The 20,402-nt window shown below is 43.2% G+C and overlaps 1 protein-coding gene across 11 annotated transcripts in view; it reads right to left on the reverse strand.

Annotated features, from left to right (window-relative positions):
• Positions 1 to 20,402, reverse strand: part of CELF4 (CUGBP Elav-like family member 4) — a 721,304-nt gene that overhangs the window by 85,219 nt on the left and 615,683 nt on the right. For 7 of the 11 annotated variants that reach the window (XM_040580542.1, XM_040580546.1, XM_040580540.1 and 4 more), the window contains exons 4-5: positions 20,005 to 20,133; positions 15,057 to 15,136 (exon numbers count right to left, since the gene is read on the reverse strand). In XM_040580542.1, coding sequence (XP_040436476.1) covers positions 15,057 to 15,136; positions 20,005 to 20,133 — 209 coding nt within the window. The remainder of the gene's footprint in view (positions 1 to 15,056; positions 15,137 to 20,004; positions 20,134 to 20,402) is intronic. The other 4 variants (XM_040580543.1, XM_040580547.1, XM_040580545.1 and 1 more) reach the window with 1 other exon arrangement.

The following is a 20,402-nucleotide window of genomic DNA, read 5'->3' on the forward strand; positions in this document are numbered from 1 at the left end:
GCTGGCTCCAAGGATGTCCTAACTTGATGTGTTAGTTGATTCCCCGCAGCGTGGTGTCCCCGGGGGAAGCGGAGTGTTGGGGAGGGGGGATCTGGCACTAGCCCCGACAGCAGGCAGACAGTTGCCCTGGAAGCTGGGCTGCCACCAAGCCTGGGGAGATGGGCAGGTGAGCTGCCAGGAGACTGACAAAGAGCAGCTGAAAGCACCACGCTCCCATGGTACGCTTCCCTTTTGACACACTGGTATTTGCTGATGGAAATACATTCAGTGGGGAAATTGCCAGCTCAACCTCTGGCCGTGGCAGCAGAGGAAGTCAAGCTCCATGCCGGAGGTGCTGGGCTGTTGCAGGGCCCTCATTTTCCTAGCAGAGGTGGGCTTGTCTGGGATTGCACAGGGGAAGTGTTTAACTGGCTTACACACACCCCTGTGTCCTGGAACAAGAAAAAATCAAGTCTCGGTGGAAACAGAGTTGCTCTGCTACAAATTGGGAATAAAGTAGTAAACCATAGCTGTGAGCGTACTTATATGTAAGTCCAAGCTATGCATATTCAATAACCTCTCCAGATCCTCAGTTACAAATAAAGACTTGAGGAATTAACTTGCTAAAATAATTAAATAATCTAAGGCCACACAATAAGCGATGTTCCTCGGGATTAGCAGTCTGTTCTGGGAGGAAGTGATTTTCATTGGCAAAGAATCTGTCTTTTTGACCCGTTAGTCTGTCTTTAATAAATCTATAACCCACTCAAACAATGTGGTGAAGAGCAAGGGTTTGAAAGAAGTGCTTCAGGAAAACAATGGGATGGAGAGATGAATGCTCTGTTCAAGGGTGGAGAGCAGTCTTCAGAAGTTATTACAAGAGTAAAATAGAAAGCCTGGCGGGGTTGCCGGGGGGGTGGGTGAAGGTGGGTGGGGGTGCGGGGGGATGGAAGTAAAAAAACACCTAGCCAAAATTCCCCTGCATTTCTGCTCAAGGCTGACTGACTTTTAATTTTTTTTAATCACATGATGAGGTTATTGATCCTTTCCCAAATCACACTCTTAATTGCAGCTCATCGACAAATGAATATTTTAATGCATACATTTCCTGCTAATTATCACCTGGACCAGTCCTTAATTAGATTTCAACACTCATTTAATTAACCCTGATCCAAGAGACTGTTTGGTAACCTGAATCTAATGATTTCAACCTATTTACAGCTGTGTTGGAGGGAGGCACTGGTCCACAGCAGACTGGGCTGTTCAGAGCTGCTGTTGTGATTTGCAGACCAGAGGCTGCGGCACATGGAGGATTTTGAAACTGAGTAAGGTGAATGGGTATTCATCTCTGAAATGGGTTTTGAAGATGTGACCTGCTCTAGTTAACAAGACAAAGAACTGTAAATAAGTTGGTGTCTTTTTCCTTCCCCTTTTCTTTCTATCTCTGTTTACCCTGGGAGTCTTAAGGCCAGAGAACTGCCTCAGGAAACTGCTGATGCCTCACACTGTTGAAAACCAAGCTATTATTGTAGATGGCATCATGAAAACATGGGTAACCTCCACATGAAGTTCTTGCCCCTGGAGTGTTCTTCCCTCTTGATGTGAGTCATAGTGACTGCACAGCAGCTGTTTGACCCAATAGGATCTAAGGCTGCCTCTTATGAGATGTTTTTCTGGGTTGCCTGTCGCAGCAGGACTTCAGGCCTCTTTGAACATCCCTATCATATACACAGGGCAGAAAGGCCACTGGCAAACAGAAGCAAGTTAGAGCACACACTACAAAGAAAGAGGAGAAAAAGGAGGGCCTTTTAAGAGTGCTCTGCAATGAGATGCACATGTAAGTGGTTAAAGATTTCTAGCCAGTAGGGATGCTGCATTGCTCTTGAATATGAAGATTGACCTTGGGATTGATGCTTTTTGTATGTTGTTCCTCATGTGCAACCCTTTCATGTGGCCCAAAGGAAATCAGGCAGTAAACTCTATCAGATCACCCAGTCCAGGATTTTTACTGGAGGAGCGAAACAGTGCTGTTCATCTACAATTAGAACAAGACTACTTTCTAGTCCAGTGACTCCTACTAATCCACTGGATGTTAGAAATGCCCCAGAATGGGCCAGATATTCCACACAGTAAAAACTGCAGAGCCCTTCACTTGGGCTATTTATTGCTTCCGCAAGAAGTTAAACTGTGGCATAAATCAACTGTTGTCTGCTGACAAAGGCAATAGGTCCTGTCTGCTCGATCATTTATTAGTAATACATAATCCTCTTCCTGCTTTCTCCTGTTGTTGGACTGGACCTCATAGTTTGCCAGCCCCCAAGAGAGTTACAGTGGGTAAGTCAATAACGTTTGACATGTACTTTGAGATCTCTGTGTTAATTCGGCATTTTACTGAGGGAAGGACCTGTTTCTTTCTCTACCCTGCAGATCCACAATCCAAAAAGACTACCGTGAAAGTGAGCATTCCTGCTGGTGCTTCTGCAATAGGCTACTTGGAATTGGCATTTATCTCCTTTCCTATCAAATCAACCTCTTTTTTCAAGTGCTTTGATATCTACTGATGAAAAGGATACTGTAAGGGCTAAGTATTATTATGCTTTCCTTATCCTCTCTTGGGCCAGCAAGTCTACTTAATATGACTACCTTGCTTCCCATCCCCCTCCCATGCACAGTAATGAATTGCTCCCCTTAGTCAGCAGAGTCAAATGCTCTCTAGGCTGGCGGGGCGCAGGAAAAGATGGAGGAAAAATCGCTTTGCACCACACTCACTTTGTAATCCCTAATCAGAGTCCTCTGCGGGAAAAACTAATTTCCCAGCCTGTCTTGACGTGTGAAATAAAGTCATTCTTGAAAACAGGAACCTGACAGGTTGCTTGTGAAATTTCATATTCAACTAAAAATAAAATAGCCATCCATTGATATTTCATTTAAAGGCAAAGGAAAACAAATCTTTTGCCTGGTTGTTGGGACTGTTTCCCATTAGTTATGGCCTTCCAAATGGAGTGTATACACAAATTAAGCAAAAGCTTTTCAGGAGACCAAATAATGCTGCGCATCGTCAGGGAAAGCTGCTTCTCCCTATAACAATATTCATAGGAAAAGTTTTGTGAAGCTGTTTCCTTGTAGAATATATGCCTGAATTTTCTTTTCCTGTCAGCCCTATAAGTCTGCTCTGACTCAGTACATTACCAGTCTCTACAGATGGTTAGACATCTTTTTCTTGCAGAACTGATGAATCTGGGCCTAATTTGTCAAAGCCATTAAATCATGTTTCACTTTAAACTTAGTGAATGTCCTTTTGGAAGTAAACATATGCAAATACTTTACTGCAAGGGTGTCTATCTCATACAGGTCGACTTTTATGTCTCGGCTAGCACAGACAGAGCCAGTTAAAAGTTCTGGGCCAAAAATATTGGAAAAAAAAGGCTTGTTACATTAAATTCCAGTGACTAAAGCTCTTGAGTATTAGAGATCTGAATATGCAGATCCTATTAAGTATCTTCCAAAATGTCAGCCGTGCACACCAGCTAAAATGCTTAAATGAATAGGTGCTGCTGGATACTTCTCATCTGGGTGATCAGACTACCTTCCTACGTGTCACCACATGTGCTTCACAAGGCTTTAGCGAGCCATTTAGGGTAGCGTTTCCACACAAGGATCCTTGATGTTAGGGCCTGAAAGCCAGAGGAGTACTTCTTTGCCTTGGGATCTGTCAGATCAGGCCGTTTGGTATGATGCTTTCTAAGTTTGAAAGCAAAGCCAGATATTTAGTTTTTTAAAATGCTTGTGTAGCTCTACGGAAAATAGGGCTGCTGAATTAGCCAGTGGGGCTTTGACCCCAACATGGATTTCAGACAAGTGAAAAAGAAACTACTGTCCAATTAAAGCTGTAGAGCAGAGGGAATTTTAGCTAGGTAGAAATGTAATTACCCATGCTGGAAGATGGCCAGAAGACCAAGACTAACATCCCTCTCCTCTTGTGAAATATGCTATTTTTTCCTGTACTCAGGGCTTCAATTTCGTGTCTCATCTGAAAGATGAGTAGGATGGCAGTCACTAGGAGCTATTTCCACTGTACAGACCTGAGAGCTGGTTTAGACACACTTGAGATGAGTGACAGAGACGGAGTGGGGAAGGGAGGCGTTCATCCAGGGCTGGAGTGACAGACCCTTTGATAATGCTGCTCCTTCAGTAGAGGGGATTCTTCACGCAGTGCCTAAGTAGAGAGTTGCTGCAGGTACTTCCCTTCACAGGTCTCCAGAGCTGTAATTTATTTGGAGTGGAAGCTTGATTTAGGTTTTACTTGCCCGTACACTACTTAGTAGGTGTCTCTCTGAGCTGAAGTTATTGCTTTCCACGGGGCAACAGAATCATTGACTCCTGGTGGCACTGCACCCAATTCTAATTAGAAAGAACTCGATAAATAACCTGGATATTAGTATGCCCCTCAAATCAAAGCCAGATATCCAAAAAACCTGAACTTCAAAGCAGAACTCTTCAAGCAGCTCTGTGTTTTTCAGCTCAGTCTATGGATGATAAAAGTCCTCACAGAATCATTCGCCTTCCTTAATGCATTATGAAGTGGAAAGTGTTGTTATACTGATAGACTGGAAATTCTTACCCGCTATTTAGGAATACGAAGCAATAAATAATTCTTTTTTGTCTATTTGAAGAAAAACTTAAAATCCAGAATTCAAAAGAAATCGTTATAGGTTTCCCTTTCCCAATGAGAGTAACATGGCTTGCAAGATAAGGTGTATTTAATTCTGTCTTTACTAAAAATACACTTCCCCTGAAAATATTCTTACAGCAACAAATGATGATGTAATTTTTAAATAAATTATTATTACTTATTAAGAAAATGTTTGGTAGCTGCAGCATAGAACCCCATGAAAGCTAGTATCTGAATGATCTCTCCATTATCCTAGGCAAGGATGAAAATGAAGATTAAGTGGAATAACTCCAGAGCCATGAAGTGAATTGTCTATTGTGAAAGCGAGGGAGCATCACAGCCAGGTATGGAGGCCCTGATGCTTTGGGACTCTGCTTACATGAGCCCCACTCTCCCTTGGCAATTCGGGATGAAGACATGAACAGCCTAAGATGACCTGGAAAGAAACAGATGTTGAGGAATGTCTGGCAAGCTGGGCAGCTCCATTACAACTGTGCACGTGACATAAAGGAACATTTTAGTCCCAGATCAGTGTCGTGCTGTATAAATCTAGGCCGTCATGGTGTAAAGCATATTGCTTGATGGGACAGTAAGAAGTATTTGCATTTTTGCGTCATGTTTAAACTGAAGATCTCCAAGCACTGTACATCCATAGGGTCATTAACTGATACAGGATTCTGTTCGCAGGGAGGTATCACCCATGCTTTCGTATGGTGAAAGACGTGGTCAACTGAAACTATGAGACAGTGTAAACTCAGAGAAGCTCTGCTGGTTTTGGTAGAATAAAAAGTTGATTTATGCTGAAGGATCTGCCCTTACTGCATTCCACCCCACCAAGACTGAAACATGTCTCCTTGTTGCTGGGAGAGACTTCACAACCACTGTTCCTGTGGGTACCCACACAGACCTTTGGGATGGGAAGTCAGGCATATTCCCCTACCTGATTTCACTTGCCAGCAGACATCTGAGGCAAAGACATCGGTGTCTGGTAGAATGCTTCACATTTTTGAATTTGTGCAGACATCTGTTGAGGGACTTATCTGAAAGTTATAGTTTTGATCTAAATACACCTTGGCCTTTAAAAATTCATTTTGATCTTTGCAAAACGCATTTGGGTAATAGCTACTGAATGACTTAATGCCAGCTATGCTTTGATAGGGATGGCAATCTACCAGTTACTAAAGACTTTCTGTTCTTAAAACAATGTGTGTTATCAATCCAGACCACCCACCTAACCATGGCTGGGAAGGAGTGAATTAAAGGAAAACAAGCAGAAGCATCAAGAGTGATTTAATGTTGATCCAGAGCCCACTGAAATCAAGAAGATCCTACTGATGTAAACGAGATTTGGAGCAAAAGAAAGAGGAAGGGAACAGAGGGGGAGAAAGAAATCCTCCAAAGCAAGCAAAGAGGTAAAGACCTAATACTGACATCTTCATTCCTCTCTGTGGTGGGAAGAGCACATCCTTATTAAACGAAGGTGGTGAAGCCCAGTGGAGTTCCCTCCAGTAGGCTGGGAACACCTCTGCCAGGCAGGGAGCATTTTATGCCTCCCAGACCGCAGGCTTACCAATGACTCTGATATTCCGGAAAGGTCAGTGCTTGTGAGTTATTTTAGCCGCTGCAAGACCTAATCTCATCCAGACAATAGAACCGTTGAGTGCCGTGAGCCTCACAGGGGCTGCTGCTGGCACCAGGACTTGGGCAATGCTTGGTGGTGGCACGGTCCAGCTCCCACTTTCCCCCAGCTGCCTCCACATCTGTTGATTTAGTCCCCAACTCCTCTTGGACCCATAGACAGTTATTATGGTGCCAATGAACTGTCTAGAGCAAGGCTGTGCAGCTCATGAGCACTTGTCCCTCTTATCCTGTTTGGGGCCAATGAACGCTGCAGTTTGGAGGGAGCAAGGAAGCCTGGAGAACACAGTGAGTGAAGCCTGTCACATCCCATGGGTCTCTCCCTTGTCCTGTAGGATGCCTGTATGGCTACAGAGATGTGACATGAGACGTAAAGGCTGTCTTTGGTGCCAGTATGATTCATAGCCCTGTCAGGCAGCTGGACTGCCTGGATTTCTATTCTGGGACCCAGAAACATGTGATTTATTAGTTCATTTATGGAACAAGGGGAGAGGCAGAAGCATGGTCTTATGATTTTATTTTTTGTAGAAAGAATTAAGGGAAATTATGGTAACATTGGGAAACTGCTGGCCCAGAGGTTGTAGAATCAGCTGTCTTGGTGGCAGCAGTGGGGTGGGATGGTCTATGAAGCTTAGTTTGCCTCCAGCCAGAAACCGCTGCCCAAAGGGAAGTGAGGCTGAGCTGCTGAGAGCTATTTGATTCTAACGGAAGAAAAGTCTGCAAATTAACGCCTAGGTATTACACATCCATTGCTTCTTTCATCCCAAAGGAGAACACATGACTTTATAAATGGCGTTCAGGCAGCATATTCAGAAAAATCATTCATTACTGGAAGGAAGGCCAGGCCTGCTGCTGGTGACTTATGAATGGGTTCCTAATGTATTATTGTTTTTTAATAGAAGGAATGGGTGTGCTGTACCTTGCCCTGAGTTAAACAAGCAGTCTGTCTGTTACACAAAGACTTTGCATGGAGCGTATGTTCTTTAGAGAGCAGCAGATCAATACTGAAGAGAAGAAAAATGGGTCTGAGTTGGCATCTCCATTCTCTTCCATCAGATTCTCCAACATCAACGAGGCCTCAGCCTTCTGCATTAATTTGAGCAGATGGACTTACACTGATGATACTCCTCTCTGCCCTAGACTTTGTGACTTTGGGCAAGTAACTTTAAGGCAAGTTCAGCTGCAAGGCATGAAGGGCACTTAGATGCTGGACTTTCATCAACTTTCACCTGGAATTACCTTTGAAAATCCCCCCTTTATGTTTCTGTGTTCCTGTAAAACTAAAGTCTAATGACTTTTCAGTTTCCTATTTACCCTGACAGCCTGAGGGGATCAGTGACTCTCTGTCTCTCTACTGACTGTCACAAGGCAGCTTTTATTAACTGAGAACCTGAGTCCACGCTGGAATCTCAATGAGAGTAAATTTTGTTGGTTAATTGCTATTCTGAATCATGATCTGTTTAATTGTTATCTATTTGTATTATCGGTTTGTCTAAGGTTCTGTTTGTGTTACCTGAATATTTTGAAGATGCCCTTGGGAAGTGAGGTGGTGGACTGATGGCTTAAAGTTTGACCTTCTTAATTCTGCGTTTTCCAGATTTAAGTACATATGAAGATTTAGATGCTCAAGCATTCACTGGTTATTACTTTTCTGTTGGGACCAGGAAGAAGAATTGCTGTGACTTTGGCTACAAAATTGCTAAATAGATTGATTAATTGTGTATAATACCAGTTAATTCCCAGACGTTGTATCGTCCCTTCTTTTGCTTATCTTTTGTGCCTTGTCCCTTAGAGACACAGTCGGATGAGCTAACTGCAGCCATTTTGGGGTATCTATTCCAAACCGTCAATTACTTAAGACAGACAGATGTCTCTCTAAGGAGCTAGTCTCTCTCCATCAACTGTAAGAGATGTGTAGATGGCAAGACTACAGATGACCCCAAGATTTTATACTTTGATGAACACTTTGACGTAATTCAGCCAGGTCAGCCCTGACCTTTAGTTGGTAAGCTGCTGATTGTGGGAGCTTTCCTGTAAGAGGTTTATACAGTGCTTAGCACACAGCAGCAATTCCATGTAAGATCAACAATAACCACATTTCCAGCAGTAGCAGTCTCAGAGGAAACATGCTAGAATTTCTGAGAGGGTGAAGAGGCGTGTTCCTGTTGAGGTGAGACGTGCAAACACCAGGCTGTGGCTCCACACACCTGGCTCACAGATTTGGTTGACTTCCTGAAGATGCGTCTGGCTGAACTGCAGCCGAACTCCCCCAACTTTGTGGAAATGATAAACCCTCCTTCCAAGCAGTAACGGCTGCTATGAGCCTGCAGGGAGAAAGGGAGTGTGCAGCTGGATGTGTGTGCGTGTTTGCGAAGAAGGGAGGAGAGATGAGGGAAGTTTCTCCTATGAAAGAAATGATCCAATTTGAAGCAAGTCCCTCATGGGAAGAGCTGTGACAGAGGCTGCTCTGTTCCTGTTAATTTTCACAGTGCAGCTGTCAGCGGGTCTGTAAATAGTACTCCGTGAAGCCAACACTTCCTATCCACACATCAACCATTCAATTAACGGAAGAACAGAAGAAGGAAATAAAGTGTACCACAGCCTTCTATCACGGCTTTGATGTTTCCCAGCAATTTATGAAAGTGTACACAAATCTAATTACAAGCCCCACTGCTTCCCATTTACATGGAGCTCCTCAAGTTCAGAGCTGTTTATATCAAAATAATTGTTAAAAATACCTCAGCTGATCTATGGCATTGTGGCCCCCCACTCACCGGAGCCGCCACGCTGCTCCTTCCAGGGAGTTTCTGCCGACTCAGCACTTTGGTGCCAGTGTGCACGCATAATAACAGCCGCTTCCCCGCTGCTCTGTGAGCGAGGCACCCGGGCTACAACTTCATCATGCCCACAAAGGTCTATTTTCCATCTTTCCTCCACCTGCTCAGAGATCCTTCTGCAGACTCTCACTGCTTCCCCTTCCATTCCTAATTCACCTAAATATTCCTCTGCTGCATTGACAGGGGATGAGGACAGCTGCTTGGCCAGTTTCTGTAATGGGACTGTGTCTGAAGGCAACTTCACAGTGCTTTGCAAAGTCGTCACTGCACTGTAGGAATGCACAGCAATAGTAACAGCAGTCATAAATGTGAGCCGGGGCTGGTTTTTTGGTGGGGTGCTTGAGCATCCAAAGCCAGGAACATGAGAACCAGTGGCCTATTTGCTATTAGTTTGAACAAGGGCCACTACACACGATGTACTGACAATCATTTGTGTTTCTTGGGGCAATTTTTGACAATCTTATATTTAAGTTACTCTCATAAACAGGTGAAAAATTCTTTCAGCTTAATTAATGGCAAAAATCCCTTACGGTATGAAAGAGTAGATAGTACAATGTATAAGGCAAGAAGACAATCCCTTCATCTGACTATTAATTGTGTTTGGCTGGGGATTTCAGTGCTATGGGTGACTTCCGAAGGATGTGGTAGGTGGAGGCTGAAAGTCAACCTTGTTCAAGATGTTATGTGATTCATGTTTTCTTGATTAATAGAAAATATATTAAATACAACAATTAGAGATCTAATCGGTCTATTGCCTAAGAACACTGAGCAATAATTGTGTAATTTTATATAGGTGGGTCCTAAACAGAGATCTGAAGTTGTTTTTCTCATTTGCAGTGATAAGAGCCGCACAAAAAAAACGTTGAAATGAAAACTCTCAAGTTAACAAAGTTTTCGGTTGCAGTATTATTTTTTTTTAAGTTCAACCAAGTTGAATATTTCTCTGAAAGGCAGACATCTGTTTAGTGCATGTATCCAAGTCTCACATTTTCCTTTCTTTTCAAAAAACCAAGGATTCCATCAGAAAAGCAGTTTTCATGGAAGATGTTCAGCCAGGCATGGATAGACTTGTGATGCTATTGCCTAGATGCAGAAGAAATGCTGTGGTTTGACCAAGCAGCTGTAGACTCCTACGGTAAAACCAAAAAAGGGCTTGGCCTGTGTGTTGGAGGAAGCCACCTTACAGGATTTTGGAGGTCTTAATGGCCTTAAATTTCATTAATTAAAGTAAGATATAGAATGAATGTAGTGCTAACAATTAGCGTTAGGCAAGTTCACAGTACACCTAATGGATCAGGAGTCAAAGGACTCAGGTGTGGGATGCCTGGTTTCCAAATTCCAAATTGCTTCAGTTGGGCAGCAAACACCCAGAACAGGATTCAGCTCCCCTTGCAGTGGACATGAAGCCCCCTTTAAGCTGCACACTCAGTGCAGCTCCTTGCACACTCAGCGGGGAGGCAGATGCCTCCATGGCTCCAGGGAGGCAATGATAAACCACATGTCTGAGCTACGTGGGAGGAATCGCCATCAGACAAGAAGCCAAGTGAACAGCTTTAATATCTGACTTGTAGGCGGCTAATGTCAGCTGGTATAGAGTCACCCTAGATCTTCAGCTCCGGCAAGATTACTAGATTACTGTGGCAGTGACGAGTACAGCAGAAGGATTTCAAGGTGGCAAGGGTATATTTCTGGTGAGCAAAGGCAGTTGTAGACTCTGAGACATCTGCAGGAAGTAAGTGTTTTTAGCTTTTGTTTTTAAGCAGTATGGGTCCTTTTTCATTTTAAGTTACACTTTGGATGAAGAATCACTGTTTCAGAACTGACAGACCATAGGAATCCGACACCTAAAATTAACTAAAAAGCACACTTCTCTTTGGGTTTTGGTTTGACAGGTTTCAAAATCTATTTCTGTAAAATAGAGTTCCTCCATAGGTATCTATTTCTCTTTATTGATTGTAATAGAAACTTAGATGACAAACACTTAGATGACAACCTCAGACATAGTTTCTTAGCCTCTGGATGTCTCAAATTAGGTGAGCCAAGTCCCACCTCAGGTATTCACTCTAATGCCCTTATAGAGATCTCCATTAAAATTAATGAAAGGGACAGGCACGCCCAGAAAGTGATTTAGTCCATCCCAGCACAGATACATAAAGGGAAGAATGTACAATTCTCTAGAAATGTCTCCCTCTCTCCATTCTATAGGAATCCTAGAGGATGTTTAGATTAGATTACAAACTTTTAGACTGTTAAAGCCAGATCAAATGAATCACTCTCTTCACTTCTCACCTCTATGCAGAAAACGTAGGTAGCAGTACTGTTCTACCCCTTCCAGAAGTTAATTCATAACAAAATGAATTCTGAGGTTCCACAGTGGGTGAGGTGGTGAAAAAGGTGCAACAGCAGTACAGGTTTTAACCCTGTGTACTTTCTAGGTAAGGATAGAAGCTGCTGCAATTTAGGTATGTATAATGAAGCACAGAGGACAGTTTATTCTGTGTAGGTGGGTGGACAAGCCTGTATCTTAGATGTGTTAGATGTGTTGTGCAAAACAACTTTTCAATATTTGGCTGTCACTGGGATATGAAGACATGGGAGAGAAGGAGAAAACCAAGCTGAAGATGATGCCTAGGTAGGAGTATGACTGACAGGTAGGATGATAATGTTGTCCACAGTGATTGAGAATGGAGGCGGAGGAGAGAGAAGACAGGGTTTGGGAGGAAAAGTTCAAGCTAGACATCCACTACGAGATGCTGGAAAGACAGGCCAAGATTTTAGTTTTGACAGGAGTCAGTCCTGCAACAGAGAAATTAGATCTACAAGCTGTCGCTATAGAAATAGTAGCTGAATTTGTGTTGGTGGATAAGGCTGCTAGGGACGAGGCTTGGATGAAACAAAGAGAATCACATGAAGAGACCTATTTATGTCTCCATTTGGATGGGGAATAGATACAGGAGGGGACAGAGTAACCAGAGCTAGAAGTACGGGGCATATAATTGTTAGAAATATATTATAAATGCCTGCAAAAGTACATGAAAGTTATGAGCTCTCATAAAGAAGGACACAGAGGTCAAGTAAAACACTAGTGTAAACCTGATGAGCTGATAGGCAACATGATTTTAAAAGACCTCAGAAAGCTCTCTTGGCAGGTAGATACAGAAGGAACTTTGGGCCTGCTCAAAAGTAAGGGATTATGGGAAAGTCGTTTCTAAAAGGAATTTATTGTGTGAAAATTGGAAAGCTGTGGACCTGTTCAGTGGGCCCTTAGGAGAAACAAGTGCCTTGCACAGAGAAGTGGGCTTCTGACAAATGGCGGTCAGGCACCTGTCCAAGGAAAGGTTAATAAAAGAAAAAAAAAAAGAAAAAAACCAAAACCAACAACAACAAAAAAAACTTTCATAAAAGAAAGTTGCCTTTTGAAACTATTAGGCAACATATGTTGTGTGAACAGGAAGTCACAGTAGAGCAATAATCCTGACAGCTGTGGAGAAACAGGAGTCTGCCGCAGGAACGAACGGCTCGAGACCTGACAAGAATGATGATGGATGCCCCATTGGTAGTACAGGAGGACAAGGCAAGAGATGTTTAAATTGGCTGAACCACAGGAACAACTTTGAGTTGGCATCAAAGCCAGACAAATGAGGCCAGTCCTAATGGCGAGAGAAATGGGAGGGGGGGCTGCAGGAAGATGGCAGCAGCGCACCCCTCCTTTCCAAGGACGAGGGCTGCCTCGCATCTCACCACGAGGTGGCTGCATTTCTCTGTGAACATCCAAGCCCTTAAGAAGCTGCACACCCTGAAGCACCATGAAAATGACAATAGGAACAGAGATCACCTGCAGGGTTTGGCCCATCCCATTGAAAGCGCCTTAGCAATTTTGAGGCCCTGTGGGAAAAGCACTGTGTTCCATGTCTTGACCAAGTGGCGGTCACTCCGCAGGTCCTCACTAGTCCACTTAGCTGTGGTAACTGCCTGTGTGCCCGCTTGCACCTCATGGGAGATACAAGGCAATGCCATATAACTTAACTTATAATGAAGAGGATGAAAATAATTTTCTACTTGCTTTTCCTGTGAACGAAGAGCAGGTATGTGGACTGCTGCTGAGGTTCAGTCAATTAATGGAAACTTGTCAAGCCATGGAAACTTGATTTTGAGCCTGGAATCTGCATCTAGTGAGGGTTAAATTGTTACGCTTTTTCAGATGCTCAGACCTGGTTATTCAAGAACATTTCTATAACAGGTATTTGAGCCAAACAAGTCAACAGGAAAAATGGTCCCATAAAAAACTGACCCATGAAATGGCCGGTTCTTCATTGTTTTGCACATCCTAAGCTCAGTTGATGTCAGCAGGACGGAACAGAAATCTGCTCCCAAGTGGTCAATAGACGAGTATTTTTTTACTTATCTGAAGTGTGCCAAAAGTAGGAAGGAAAAAGGCTGGGAAATGATAAGGGTATTTTGGGTATACTAGGTCTAGATAAAGTCTTCAACTCTCCTTGGGTTTTGTCTATTTTTTTCCTGTCTTGCTCTCACCTCTGTCACATGAGTTTGCAAGATTTTGGGGACAGGGACTGATTTTTAATACACCTTTTTGTGGTAATATGGAACTGTAATTCCTGATGTCAGTTTATAGACGCTATTGCTTTGGGTCAAAGTTTGAAAGATAGTCATTAAAAGTACCTCTTCAACCTGTTTGAGAAAAGATGCCCATATTTCACCATGGGATGCCAGCATCAAGCCCAACATCTGGTATTGTTAGAAGGAAACTTTTAGGAAGAGGGTCCTAAAAGTATTGTAATACTTCAAAAAATGGACACCCGTAACTTTAAGGAGAAGTTTTTCAGTAGTATCACTGGTAAACATGTACCATTTTTAAACTGATTTGTCTAAGATGTGATTCCAGAAATGAGATCTTGATGATTTGCTACTTCCAGAAACCTTTTCCCCTGTAAAGAACTTTCCATTTTTGTCCCTGCAAAGATCTAGATACAATCTGCCAGGCCCACTTTAAACTTATTTTAATAAATTCATGAATTTACATCAGAGTATCTTATTGAAAAGGAGATTTTACAGTCCTAAATATTTTTTAATGAGCTTTCCTGTATCCTTTCCAAGTTGTTGCCATGATCCTTTGCCTTTCATGATTTACACTGTGAATAATTAGTAATAAAAATAATATACTATTATAATAAACCAAAATGTGTTGGACCAGATTGTCTTTCATTGCTGACAGTGGAATGTCTTACATCCCTCTGGGTCTGTGTGATGGTGTACAAATATAATTTTCCATAGAAAATACATCTGCATTTCTACTTTCCTGAACTATCAGGTTCAAACCCCCATATTACTAGGTATTTGTCCAAATGGAATGATCTCTGAAATGCTTCCTGGAAGATCCAGTAGTTGGTCTGACTGCCTTTCAAGAGTTAGATATAGGGAGCCACATTTATGCCTAGATAGGCACTTTTGCAATAGCAGTGGGAGGTGTCCGTCACTGTGCTTCTAGTGCCATCACGTGAACATGCTGCTCTTTGCTGAATGCTGGCAAAAAGTTATTTGGGGAGGGAAACAAAGAAGCCCTTTGGCACAAGTTTCTACTTGATTCATCTCTCTGAAACTTAGAAGTTTACACTCATGGTGAGGTCAACCCAATGTTTTTGGCATCTGTCTTTTTTTCAGGTCATCAGAATTGCTAGTGAAAGAACACAGCACCCCTTGGGGTTCTGTGCCTGTGTGAAATGACAGCGTCTTCCTGTCCTTTCCACCGATAAGCAAAGCACACCCAAGGCCCTGCATGCCTGAGCTGTTATCCATCCTTCCTGGAAGATGAGTTCACAGAGCACAGACAAATCATCCCTCCTCCTCAATCAGGGCCCAGGGCAGCAAAGGCCAAACCAGCCCTCACTTGCCCTCGTTACAGAGCTACTCACCGGCATTGTCTGGCTGCCATGCAAGGCATTGATGGCTGCTTGGGCCTCCGCATGTGAAGAGTATTTCACAAATGCACACCCTGGAAGAGGAAAAAGAAGAATATAAGAAAGGTTACACAGGTACCATGAATGTCCATCTAGGTAAGTACTCCACCCTCAGAACTGGCCAGTAAAGATTGTTGTGGAGAAAGTATAACAAACAAATGTTCTTCTGGTTGTTCCTTTCTGAAGTCCAGTCAGCAGCAGCCTGAGGACCTCTTAAGTCAAAGCTGCATCCAGAATTCCCGCACTGCTTGTGATGGGCAATGATGGGCACAAACATAGCAAGTACATTTTGAATTCACTTGTGTTTTGGCCTCCACAGCTTCACATGGTAAAGTGTTTCCCAATTTTACAATTTATTGCATGAAAATTAATTTTATTTGTATTAGACTTAATGCTGAATGCTCCTCCCTCTGGGATTGTGAGAAACAGTAAGGAAGTACATAGAAGTTGTCAGAAAGCCACACATACAAGTTACAAGCAACCAGAGGCCAAAGTTACAGAAAGTATTCAGGTTACTCCAAGCCCACAAGGTACCTTATCATACCACTGTCTGGTACAGCTCCATGATAGACTGCTTAGAGCTTGACTTGGCTCCAAGCAGGTTTGGTCTGACAAAGTGTGAGACAGCTTCTGATGAAGAAGTGGGGATGGGAGAGATCCACATGGTATGATTTACCATCTTGCCACCACCAGAATCTGAATCTTAGTCCTTCATAGCTGCAGAGCCAGCACCTGTATAAGGACTCTCTTCTGGACGTTACAGAAACATATGCAGCACTTCTCCAGCCTGCTTCGTCATATGAGGAATCTCACACTGAACTCTTACATAAGGTTTTAGGGCATAAAGGTAGATTTATGGATATGTGCTAGAGTGCAGAAATGATCAACACTTCAAAGGGTCACATGCACCACTAGAGTGGGGGGAGGTATTGCTAACACTCTTAGCTACAAGCAAACAGACTCAGAGAGAGGAAGAGTAATTTCCATATGCTAAGGCAGGTTTTGGAACAGATTGGGAGAGATCTGAGAAGTTCTGGCTTCCATCCCCTTCTATTAGTACCAAAGACTTTTGAGCTTTTAATCAATTTGCAAAGCCCTAGCTGTTTCCCCTGAAGGGGTGCAGATTGCTGTGCAGAGGATGTCAGTCCTGATGATGGGATGACTCTCCTTAATTCCCTTTGCAGAATCCTTAGAAAGTCCACAAACCCTTATGGATCCATACCACGCAGGGTGAAAATTAGAACAGCCCACCTGCAAACTCTAAGAACGAGCCCTAAAGGTCCCCAAAATCAGCACTGTGGGCTGGTACAAGCGAAATTGAAGAAAGCAGTGATGGCCCCTTCTAAAAAATGACACCCCCATATGAAACTAGCTTACAGACAGGAGCCCTTCACTTTCCATTACCCTTTCAGCACTGTGCTCGGAATGTATTTCAGGAAAAGCACAACGATTGTTGCTAATAGTTGGATCTAATTTATAAGGAGCTGAGAGGAGACAATCATGAGAAAATGAGATAGATAAACTTCAGCTGGAAACAATAGGGATCAATTATGACATAATCACAGCCCAGCATTCCCGGGCTTCTGAGATACTGCGCCTTACTCTTCATTAATCAGAGATAATCCAGAATTAGGGTGTTTAATTATTTGCAGAGATTCTTTTGTACTTTCTGCCTCTAAAAAGAATATGCTGATTAGCAAATATACAAAAGCTTTCCAGCTCCAGTCACCCATTGCATTTAGAGCAGGATTTTTGCCTGCAGTGATGCTGTCATGTTGAAGGCTTCACTCTCTTCAGGTGAAATCCAGCCCTGTGCTAGGGAACTTGATGGATCAGTGGAGATGGATAAAGGTGGGAACAAAGGGAGTAGCATGCATTTATCTTCTTTAATATCCAAGATACTAATGGGATCCCTCCTACTGCTTCCAGTAGGTTTGAGGTAGCAAGACCAGTGAAAACTCAGCTTTTACTGGTGTATGGTGGCAAGGCAATAGCAAAGATCCCAACATTTTGGCCCTTCTGTTTATGTGTTCAATAGGATGGCTTCTGTACACAACACCAAATGTGCCTGTAACCTCTTCCTTTCCTGTTGTCACCAGAACTGACTCCAAGATCTTATGAGCCAAGGATGCGAGTCATGCCACTCTCCTCAGAAAAATGGTATCCCTTTGACAGAAGCAGATCTGGAGTTTGAAGGGATTCTGACAGACAGAGAAATATATAACCTGTGCTGAACAGGCGAATACCTGTGTTTAAGGTGGTTTGTTTGTTGGGTTTTTTTGGTTTTTTGTTTGTTTTTTTCCCTTACTTCCAGATTATAAAGCTGGAAGAGCTGCTTTTACTGTCCTGCCAACTTGGAGGAGACTGCAGAGTCAGGGCCTAAGGTTATAATTGCGGAGGGTGTTAAGACTTTTCTTGTGGAACTTATGGTGCTGTGGGAAATCTTTGCTTCCCGAGTTACTGAAGTAGACAACTGCTGCATGGACGGGTGTGTGTGTGGGGGGAAGAGGCTGTCCATGGAGCAGCAATTCAGATGCTGTGGGTCCTGCTGGTTTGCTGAACTGGATCCACTTCAGCTTCCTCACCTGAGGACTCCTGCACTCCTGCCTACACACTAGTGGGCTTCACCCAGAGGGGCTCAGGGACTGTGCCTCTCCCATCTCTCCCAGGAGGGACAGGCTCTGCACTCCACTTCAGACAGGGAAATGCCTCAGTCCCAGCTCTTCCACCACCTGGCTACATGCTACAGCCACTTTGCCTACCCCTGAGTCACTCATGCAGGAGGTGTTTCTTCAGCCCCCTGAAGGATATAGCTCACTGTTCAGAACATCACCCATGGCCTCAGGCAAGGTTCAGGCAGCTTTCTGGCTGTGACTGAACTGTGGTGGCATTAAAGTGGGAAGCTAGGTCCTGCCTTCTGAGAGCAGTGCTTGCATGGAGGTACCTGGAAGACTTTAGAGGCTCACCACAGGGATGCCTGTGGGACTTCATGTAGTAGGTTGGGTAGGATTGAAGTTTATGGGATTTGATTGCTATCTGATGCTTAGACAATCTGCTTAAAACTCAAATTAGACCGAATTTAAGCCTTATGGGTTTTACCCAAATTAAGTAACTCACAAGCAATGTGTGTCACATTGGTTTCTAGCAGATGGAAAACATTACAAACTGGAAATAACTTTGGGGGAGTTGTGGCTTGCCTGACTAGCTCCTAAGATAAGGGCACTAGCCTTAAGTTTTCTGTTAGATTGACTGCTCTGTGTGCCTGTGTGCGTGTATGTAACTGTGTGTGTGTAAATTAGGAGCTTCACATTCTCAGTAAATAGCACCAGCAAATGGAAGCTGGTAATATTAACTCTGTCAAGGCTCAGTATTGATCCTGAACAGCTCAGTGAAACGCAAGCCTGAGACTGCAGCCCGCTAGCACTAATAATTAAACTGGTTAGCAATATGGAGCTGCCACTCAGATTCAGACTTATAATGAAATTGTTTAAGAGGGAAGGAAAGAAAAAAAGATGGAGCAAGTATGATTACAAGTCTGTGAGTTGGATCTCCTTTGGAATCTGTTTCTTGCAAATCTCAGACATCATTGCCTTTATTATTACTCTATTTAACTCCTTTGTCATTAGATTTTGTTCTGTACAATTTCAGGCGGAGGCAGACAGATTTTTTTTGCTGTTGTTGTTTTCCCCAATTTATTGATTTGTTCTGTGAATGGAGTGCTTAACTGGTTACTGTTATGATGGCTGGAGCTCTTTTAAGCCAAGCTAACCTACTGTTTTCCAGTGACGCAGCCCCTCTATTTGGATGTCACGGAACTAAAGTAGACCTGCAATTGAAGAAAGGTGCCCACAGTTTATTTTCAGCTCAGGAAGGCTGAGCTTTGCTGACATATACCAGACAACTGCCCTGTAATGCTGGTGCGAGTCTTTTTTGCCTGCCAGTGATTTTACGGAATACCAATATCTTTCTCCAGTGCATCACCGTGATTTTTTTACCTCCCTGTTGCAAAAATGTGCTGGTTGATGTTGTCACATGTCAAAATATCCAGTGAGATATGAACTGCATCAGCAGGACTGGTCTCTTCTCTGGTGCTGCACATTCCAGCACAGTTTATGATATATTACACACAGATCAATATTTAATGGACATATTATACTGTCAAAAGAAGAGGGCTTCCTATTCAAATTGAAGTTACTTTGTCTAGAGACTGATGGAGGAAAAAAAATGACCCTCCAACTCAAGAGAGAAGCCTCATTCTTATACCTGGGCTGTAGCAGAAGATCTTTCATGCTACCCATGTAACAAGTGATGCCAAACAGTGGCAGAAAGAAATAAGGCACGTCGTTTCACAATGAAGCATTTGTGGGTTTCAAATGGTACTTGTCTACTGAATGTAATGTTTGAATCAGTGTCCGTACCCTTGGAATTGTGATCACTGGCTGAGATGTATCTATGCAAAGACCAAGTGAAGACAGGGAAGACCTGGTTCTGGTGGGTGAGAAATAAGCTGAGATAATGGCAGAGACAGTAAATCAAGGTATAAAGTAGAAACCTTGGCTTTGTTTAAAAGGAAGAATTGGCCTGTTCAACAGGGTGGGGAGAGCACATCCTGAGTGAATGCAGAGGCCCTGTGTTCAGAGGGAAGGCTTTGTGCTGTGAACAAACTAATAGTTTGCATGTGGTGAGACATAGCTCATCAGAGGCATGTGCTTTTAGGTGCAATCAGCTTTTTGCTCTCATATGCAAGCAGACACCAACCAGCAAAGTAACAGCTTCCCTCGGCATATGTGACCCCTCCTAATGTAAGAGATGCTGTCCTGGCAGCCACATAGTGACTTTGTCACGCCAGAAAATGATACACAAACTGAGCCTGGGTCTAGCTTGACAGAAGCCATCGCCTTACCTTTGCTGTTCCCATCGGGTCCCCGAAGGATTGTGCACTCCTCAATGTTGCCAAATGCCTCGAATAGCCTGCGCACATCATCTTCTGACTGCTGCTTATTGAGCATGCCCACAAAGAGTTTTCTGTCTTCTGGAACAAAATAAAGAGATGCTTACCATATTTCAGGAGGGATGTGAGAGCCAAGATGGCTCAGTATCACATGCAAAACAAACAGTGATTTCATTAAGGTGACATATTTCAGAAGCTGCTAGTCTTTTCAGGTGGCTGGCTTGAAAAAACTTAGTAGCCTCAGATGTTCAATGACTACTTGAAAATAATTTGGCAATTTCAAGAAACAAACAAGCAAACTAGAAAGTTTTGATTGTATATAAAATCTTTAACTGCTTCTTAAAATCTAG

This window comes from Falco naumanni, chromosome Z (assembly GCF_017639655.2).
Source record: "Falco naumanni isolate bFalNau1 chromosome Z, bFalNau1.pat, whole genome shotgun sequence".
Lineage (NCBI taxonomy): Eukaryota > Metazoa > Chordata > Aves > Falconiformes > Falconidae > Falco > Falco naumanni.